At 43.7% G+C, this 7,968-nt stretch overlaps 1 protein-coding gene across 11 annotated transcripts in view; it reads right to left on the bottom strand.

Moving 5' to 3' along the window:
- The window catches only part of LOC108232008 (serine/threonine-protein kinase WNK2), a 40,079-nt gene extending 37,605 nt beyond the window's left edge, over positions 1–2,474 (bottom strand). For 4 of the 11 annotated variants that reach the window (XM_017409459.3, XM_017409462.3, XM_037977208.1 and 1 more), the window contains exons 1-2: positions 1,893–2,474; positions 822–1,605 (exon numbers count right to left, since the gene is read on the bottom strand). In XM_017409459.3, the coding sequence (XP_017264948.1) occupies positions 822–1,448 (627 nt within the window). In that variant the 5' untranslated portion in view covers positions 1,449–1,605; positions 1,893–2,474. The remainder of the gene's footprint in view (positions 1–821; positions 1,606–1,892) is intronic. The other 7 variants (XM_017409463.3, XM_017409461.3, XM_017409465.3 and 4 more) reach the window with 3 other exon arrangements.
- Positions 2,475–7,968: the final 5,494 nt, after the last annotated feature.

The raw sequence follows: 7,968 nt of genomic DNA, 5'->3' as shown, positions 1-7,968 counted from the left end.
CCCCCACACACACAGCCCCCGGGCACATTGACCGCTGCACAGTTCCCAGCAGGCCACACAGCGCACCTCAGCCGCTTCCTGTCTCTCTCTCTCTGCCTCCTGTTGCACACAGGGAGAGATGCTCGGAGTGGAACCAGCCAACCATTTTTGCGGTCACACAACTGTGGAGGAGGGCGCACACACGCCTCCCCGACACTGGCAGCTGCTCACATTGCCGACAAGGGCTGATAAAACACAAGTGCTTGATTAATACTTTACAATGGTGGGGAAAAAAAAAAAATTGCAAATGCAGTGGAGGTTTACTGTCTTTGAGGGGTCAGTCATGCCCGCTACGGTCCCCTGTTAAGCCTCCTGGGAGACAGAGGGAGTGAGAAATAATCCCCGCTGCAGTCTCCAAAGGACGGAAATAATTAGTTAATACCTCCGAACGGTCTTATGCTTGTGATTTTCCCGTCGGTGTGACGCAAGTTTGCAAAACTGCGACGCACTGCGCAGCATTGGGGGACGCTTTTGATTTGTGTGAAACATCTAATAAGAAGTTTTTAAACCTATGTGGGCAACTGAGTGCTCCCTAAAGACAACTTTATTCTACTATCGTGACGTGAGAAAACACAGGGGAGGCAGGCATTCCTGCACAAATATTAGTCAGTGGATTTATGTGCATGCGTGTTTCTGTTTAAACTTTGTCTTTATTGTCTCGCTGTAAGAACACAGAAGCACTAAGCCTTCCTGAGTGGGCAGATCTGCTTTGTTTACTCTTAACTAAAGCAGACAAAGTGAGCGTGTGAATGAGATGCTAATGTGTTTTATTTTAACGTTACCTGCAGTTCACACCAGGCCACCTCCACCCAGGTGTCAGTGTCCAGGCCTTTGTAGACCGTTTTGAAGGACCCTCTCCCGAGCTCGATGTCAAACTTCAGGAACCTTCCTCCCGGAGATGTGGAGACTGCCTTCATCTCTGCTTCCTCTTCGTTCTCCTCGCTGGCTGCCTTGACAGCGGCTTTCCCCACGTCGCTGCAAGTCGCATTCGAAGCCTGCCCGCCTCTCTCCTTGTCCTCGTCGGCGCTGGTGCTCTCTGTCGCGCTGTCCTTTTGCCCGCACTGGCTCTCGGTGCTGGAACTCTCCTGTGCTCCGCCGCCCGTCCCCAGAGTCCTGTCCACTATCGTTCGCAAGTTTATGTTCAAGGCTTTACTCCTGCTGGTGTCGCTTTCGGGCGCGTCAAAGGTCTGTTCGTCTGTGTCTGAGAACCACAGGCTTTTCCTGATGAACCTCTGATGCACGGTCTTCTGGTAGACGGAGGAAGCGCTGGGATCACTCCCACCCCTCACAACGCAGTCCACAAGACGAGCTTTCCCATCGCCCACGCTGTTCACGGCCAGAGAGCTGGGCACAGAGGAAAACTTGGGCTCCTGGAGGGCCTCCGGGTTCGCGCTCGCCTCCGGCTCCATGGTGCTTTTGGTCCGAAAGGAGGTTCAGTCACTTTGGCCTCCAGGTGGCCGGTGTCATCATGGCTTCAAGTTTCCCTGAATGCAGCTTTTCCAGATGAATACCTGCAGCGCCCACCCGGTGACGCAGTTTTTCCAGCAGAGGGCCCTGAACGCAGCACTAGGATGGATGACACAGGCGAGATTTCATCAGATAATTAAAAAAAAAAGCTGCAAAACCAATTCTGCCACTCGGAGAAACAAAAACACGTCAATTCATCACGTGTAAGGCAATACTGAAGCTCTAAAGGAGGCTTTAAGCGTCTTTGCAATTAGTTAGACGAAGTTAGGCTGTTTGAAACAAGACAGGTCGTCGTTCAGGTGAACCAGAAATCAGCTGCTCGTGTTGTGACGACATGCGAATAATTAGTGATTAAAATACAAAAATACAAACCAGGCACGACTCACCTTGGTTCCTGAAAAACTAAATAATAATATTAGTGATAATAAAAGCGCAGAAAGGCGGTCAAATCGCGGTCAGGTTGTCCACGACAAAAATGTGGACTTTTAAAAAAAAAACGCCCTATCTGCACATTATTCCACCCATTTCCACGCTCAGACGCGAGCCCGAATCACCGCAAACAACCCCGCAGCTCGAGCTTCGCTAACTGAACATGCTGACAAAAAAAGGAGGACAAAACGACAAAATTAAGGATATTTAAATCACGTCAAATCCTCGCATCCCTCCCTTTTTTATCGCTCAGACCTCGGTCAGTTCACGTCTCTCCACACTGCGATTGTTCTTCTTCGTTGGTGCTGTTAGCTTAAACACCACGCAGCTCGCGCTAAAAAAATAAATAAATAAAATGAAACTCGGTGCGGGGGTTCTAGCCTCCCTGCGGTCCCCTCTCGGTGTCGGACTCGAACGGACGGCCGTGCCCGCTTGTCATCGTCTCCCTGCCTCAGTTTTAGCCCGGAGAGCCGCTCGGATGTGTTCCCCATTCAGCCCGCTCGGCTCCACGCCCCTGGTAACGACCGCGTGGACCGTCCAATCACACTGCGCGCGGGGACAACCGCCGGGAGGCGACCTGTATGGCAGGCCGGTGTGTCACATAATCACACCGCACGGACTGCCTTCGGCTTGTAGGAATGCACGTCTCTGGATGCTTTGCGTGCGAATGTTTGAAGCCAATATTTGGGCCGTCAAAACACGCGGTTTTTCATGGCTTTTCTACACCATTAATTAAACGTTTGGAGCTTAACTCATTTTGGAGTCTTTTGTGACATGAAACAAATACTCCACGCCTTTGTTTACACCTAAATTCGTTAATCAGTTGTAGAAATTCTCCCATTAATGTTTGAAATACCCCAGCACAGATCATTTGCATGTGATCTTTGCGACAACTTTTACTAAAATGCTCAATTTGCTCCCCCGCAACAATCTACATCGATTGATTCTCATTCTTACACCCGTTAGGCCCTGTTTACATGAGAAAGGTGATTATTGTGGGGTTGCTGCTACATGTTGAACAACAAAAAAAGCCTTTTTAATTTGTCCACAATCATAATTTCAAATATCTCTGATTGTAGTCCTCCAGTTACAAGTGTCCCTGCTTTTCTCACTCATAAATGTTGGGATTTCAGCTTCAAATATCTACCAGCTAGAAGAAAATTAGATTTCAGATTTGTATCTAGTGGTTATTAGATTAAATTTGAAATTCACTTGTTTTTTGTTGAAATGGCTTCCCATCAGATATCAAAATATCTTTCTTTAGATATTTCTAACTGCACTGTTGCTACTTATTTCAGTGACTGATGTATGAAATCCCTTTGATATTAATTAATATTGCATATCCCCAAAGTCAGCTGTACTATTTGAAATGTAAATTCGGAAATTCAAATTATTCTAACAATTGGTCATATCTGGAGACATTTTTTTAATTTTTAATATCTAACTTTCAACTTCTGACTAGTAACAATGGGATTGTGGGTATCTGAAATGAAAGTTTTGTAAGAATAATAATTTAGACATTAATCTAAATGGGAAGGGTGGACTTGTGGAAATCTTCTGGCTGTGGATAGGAAAAGGTCCTGTTTGATACATGAAATGCTATTTTTTGATAAGGAAAAACTGAATTATAGACATGTGCTTTGACGACCCCCATCCTTGACTGTTAGATGATATAGGAAATTATAAAAAGATCTGATATTATTTATATAATTTCCACACACGCTGCTGCAGAAGAAACATTTCCACAAACAGTGAAATAAAAGAAAGGACGCCGATGCTGCGTCTCCATCCTAACTGCACGTGCAGCTGCAGCTGCTGCGTTGAGTAGATGCATGCAGGTACGGCCCTCGTTTCTTATTCAACAGGATACTTTGCAGCTCAGGTTCTCCGAGCTGCAGCAGCTTACTCATGGAAAAATGAACAGCAGCGTGAGCAGCAGGGAGAGTGGGGCTGAGGTAAGACAATTAAAGGCATTTCTCAGGATGAAAACATGTAAATCTCGCACTGCGTCACACTGTGCTTCTTTTTTTAGGGCAGTTGTGTACAAGTGAGCACGTTGCGTTAAATAAACGTCGCTGTGCAGCTCACAACAGCACAAATGAAAAAACTTTTAAACATCTTGGTTTCAATTTTGACGCAAATGTTAATTTTTTTTGTCTTTTTTAAACTGTAAACTGGATTATTGGTAAATATAGTGATGCATAGGCGATATCTAAGGATGTGGTTAGATTCACTGTAGTCAAATAGCAAACTGTGTTTGCTATTTGTTACTAAAGGTGGACGCGGACGTGTGTGTCTGTCTGTTAGCAAAATATCTCATGACCCACTGAATTAATTTTAATGAAACTCTTAAAACGTAATCACTGGATGAACACCTACAGCTGATTAACTTTTGGAGTCAGTCGAATTAAAGATGGCTGCCACAGCTAATCCACATTCGTCAACAGAAAAATGGGTGTAACTTATTAAATTTTACAGATATTGAGCTACAGTTTGATGTGGTAGTAGCTGAGAGTCATTCACAACGCATACTCTGAGCACAGCGTCTCGCCATATCTCATGAGATTTCAAGTCACGTTATTTTCCCGATTTAACCAAAACAGCTACAACCCTGTAATTTCTCCTCATCAGGCGATATGCAGTCCTTCCTGGAAAGCTAGGTATTTAATTAATGAAACATTATTGTTTCATGTAAGACAATCACTTAAAACTATGGTTACTGCCTGGATTTTTTGCATTTTCAGGAGACCTTTTTGCTGTTTGTTTGTTTTTTTTTAATAAAGGGGTAAAACATTCTGAATGTTGCAGGTCAGAAGTGATGCTGAAGGATTACAGATCAATCTGTGGGAACATTTAATCAGAGACCGTCATCTCTGCTGCACAGCTGGGTCAGATGACATTCTGGCTTGTCTGGTCCGGAGCGGAGGATTGTGGGCATCTAAGTGTCCTTATAAATAATGAGTGGCCTCCTTTGTTACCATTTCTCCGGCCTAAAAGACCACACAGAACACGAACACAGCCTTACTCCTGTGCAATGCTGTCATGCTTTTTAAACACAAATAGGTGCAGGTCAGGAGGCCATTTTACCATCTCTTATGCTTAATATAATTTATATAGAGGCACAAAATCTACTTGAACCTTGAAATTAAGGTAAAAGATAAGACTATTAAATTTTATTCACAGATTGTTGATTATTTATCACTTCAAGGATTTCAAAAGGCCAAACTCTTTACTTAATTAAAGCGTTTAAGGTACCAGGCTGTTATTAAAGTCAGATCCATATTTCATTTTTTTATTGCAGGAATAGTGTGTTGTATGTTAGTACAAAATCTAAATGTCCAATAGATGCACAAAACTACTTCCTACTTGTACAGCGGTCTGCTTCAAGTAAATGAGAGCTTTCCGGTGGATTTGGAGAATGCTAAATGTACCTTTTCCTGCTGTCAGTTTGCAGACCAGTGGTGGTTCTAGGAGGTGGCACAGGGGGGCAGCTACCACAAGGGGAAAAAAATCCTGCCACCCTAGTTGCCACCTTATTTGTAGTTTAGTTAATTGTTTTTTTGTACATTTTAAACAATGTTTAAAAGTTAATAACATCTCCACAGAACTTCAATCTCTATCTTTGCTCGTGATTTAGAATTGAGGACACCCCTCTTGAATTCGCCGCCAACCGGGGCCTGGAAATTTCACCAGCAAAGGCGAGTGATTTCAAGGCCACTCAACCATCAAAATGGCTACTGGTGCTCTGCCTCTGGACTGGCAGGGGTCAAGTAACATATATCCATTTTACTACTAGATAAAAGCTACAGTAAATTTGGCGACAAACAAATTTGCGTCCCCCCCTGCTGGAACCTGACACCACACTTTTGCCACCCTAAGTGAAAATCTCCAGATTCACTGTTGTAGACCCCCGGGTGTAGGTCAACTGTTTTAGCTTGCGGAGCGTTTATTAGAACGGTGGTTTATGTGGCAATTAAAGTTTGAATTTGACAAGCAATATACAGAAATTTAGAGCCACTGTCGGTGTGCAGGGTGAGGTTTTACAGGCCAAGGAAATAGACTTCTCTGTCTCCACAGTCTCTGTTGTAACATCACCATTTAATTTCAGATGGATGGTGTGTATGTGCGCGTGTATGTGTGCGTGGAACTTAGAAGGAGGAAGGGAGACCCTGACTACTTCACGCTCAATAAAATGAACCATTGATCTCATTTATAGTGTGTCTCCCATCGGCATTGACTGATAAAGAAGGAATCAATCCATGCTTGTTTGGTGGAATAGAGACGTTTCATGCAGACTCTTCACAAGCTTTTAATATCTGAGTCTGTTTGACACTGAAATCCAACACCGATTAGGTTCTGCATCACATTTTAGCTCACAGATTATTATGCTTTTCCAGTTTCAGACAATGGGTTCTGCAGAGCAGCTTCCTCCAGAACAAGAAAGCGCTGTAGCTGTAGCTGAGCAGAAGCGGCCGTGTTTGTTCTGCTCCGCGTGAGGCCGTGAAAACTAAAAGCTCTACAGAGAATCATGGAAATTAGATTTACAGTCGGCTCAATCCTGTTCTGGAGGAGGGCCAGCGCTTGAGCCGAGTGAGAAGAGAGGGCCAGCTGACGCAAACGTGATGGATGGAAAGCAAAGAAGTGCATGAGCAGGGGGGGGAGGTGAAGGGAAAAGCCACACCCGTGCAGTTAATTCGGTCTTTCAACAGCTTGTTCAATTAACTAAATATTAAATGCAGGGTCTCTGAATGCCTTAAGTGCATTGTTGCTGCAAAATGCCGTCTACCTGTCAAGAGGAGAGCTTAGCTGTACAAAGCAACAGCTGAGAAAGTGACATGCAGGTATTTGTTGGGGGGGGGGCAACGTGGGAAAAGAGGAAAACGTTTGGGATTAGGTGTGCGAGTTGAACGAGTTCAAATCTTTTGCTGAGAGGTCAGACAGAGCTTTAGATGGTATTTCAGTACGCAAAGAAAAAAAGGCTGTTTTTATTAGATTTAAGGTTTGGGTTCAATTTCAGGAATTTAGAAACTCCAACCTTCCCACTGCTTTGCGTCGCAACCAGCTGCGAAGCGGAGATCTGAGTACTCACAACTGAAAAGGAAGTGTCTGCAAAAACTGTCTTTAACTTTTGTTTTTATAGTTATGTTCTTTAGTTCCGCAATCTAAAACTGACTCAAAGTCAGAAGGTCTTCTTGGTTTCGCTGCTTTTATATTCAAGAGCGCTTTTCTTATACATGCATGACCCAAAGGAAAATGTCATTAGATGTATCCTTTTTCTGTGAGGTTTTCTCATTGTATATTGGACTGTATTTACCAAAAAGCAAAAGGTGACCCCCCTAAAAACACACACACACACACACACACACACACATATTCTGAGCGCTAACCAGTCACACGGCATCTTTGTTGAAAATCTAGCTATTCACGATTTGGAGTCTATTATGTCTGTCTGTTAGCAAAAATATCTCATGAGCCACTTAACTAAATTTAATGAAACTTGCAGAGAGTAAACATTGGATGTTCATCTACAGCTAATTATATTTTGGAGCCAACCCAATTCAAGATGGCCCCCACAGCCAACTGACCTTAGCAAACACAAAAACAGCTGTAACTCAGTTGATTTTAGAGATATTGTGTTGAAATTTGGTTTTGTGGTAGCTGAGAGTCATTCACAGCAGCTAATCGTTGCGCTTAAACCCTTAGCATTAACTGTTAGAGTCAACATTGTTTGTTAGCAAAATATCTCATGAACCACTGGACTGCTTTACTGCCGTTTCATTCTGTACTTTTAGCTTTAGCTGTTTTTTTTTGTTTTTTTTTTCTGCTCCTGGTGGAAGGCGGACGTGTTTCTTTTCTCTCTGTCTCCCCGTGCCCCCCCCCCCACCTTTCCTTTTTCGAAGCCTCTTTTTACATATTTTCCAAAAATTTAAGGAATATGGATCTGATCAGCTGGTTTCTCAACGCAATTGATACAATTTCCTCGACTGGGTGAAGGAGAGTCCAGTCTCGGGATATGTCTCGCTGGGTATACAG

The sequence above is a fragment of the Kryptolebias marmoratus genome, linkage group LG8 (assembly GCF_001649575.2).
Source record: "Kryptolebias marmoratus isolate JLee-2015 linkage group LG8, ASM164957v2, whole genome shotgun sequence".
NCBI classification, from domain to species: Eukaryota; Metazoa; Chordata; class Actinopteri; order Cyprinodontiformes; family Rivulidae; genus Kryptolebias; species Kryptolebias marmoratus.
Note: the sequence above shows the minus strand (reverse complement) of the source record. Positions and strands in the feature narration are given on the sequence as shown.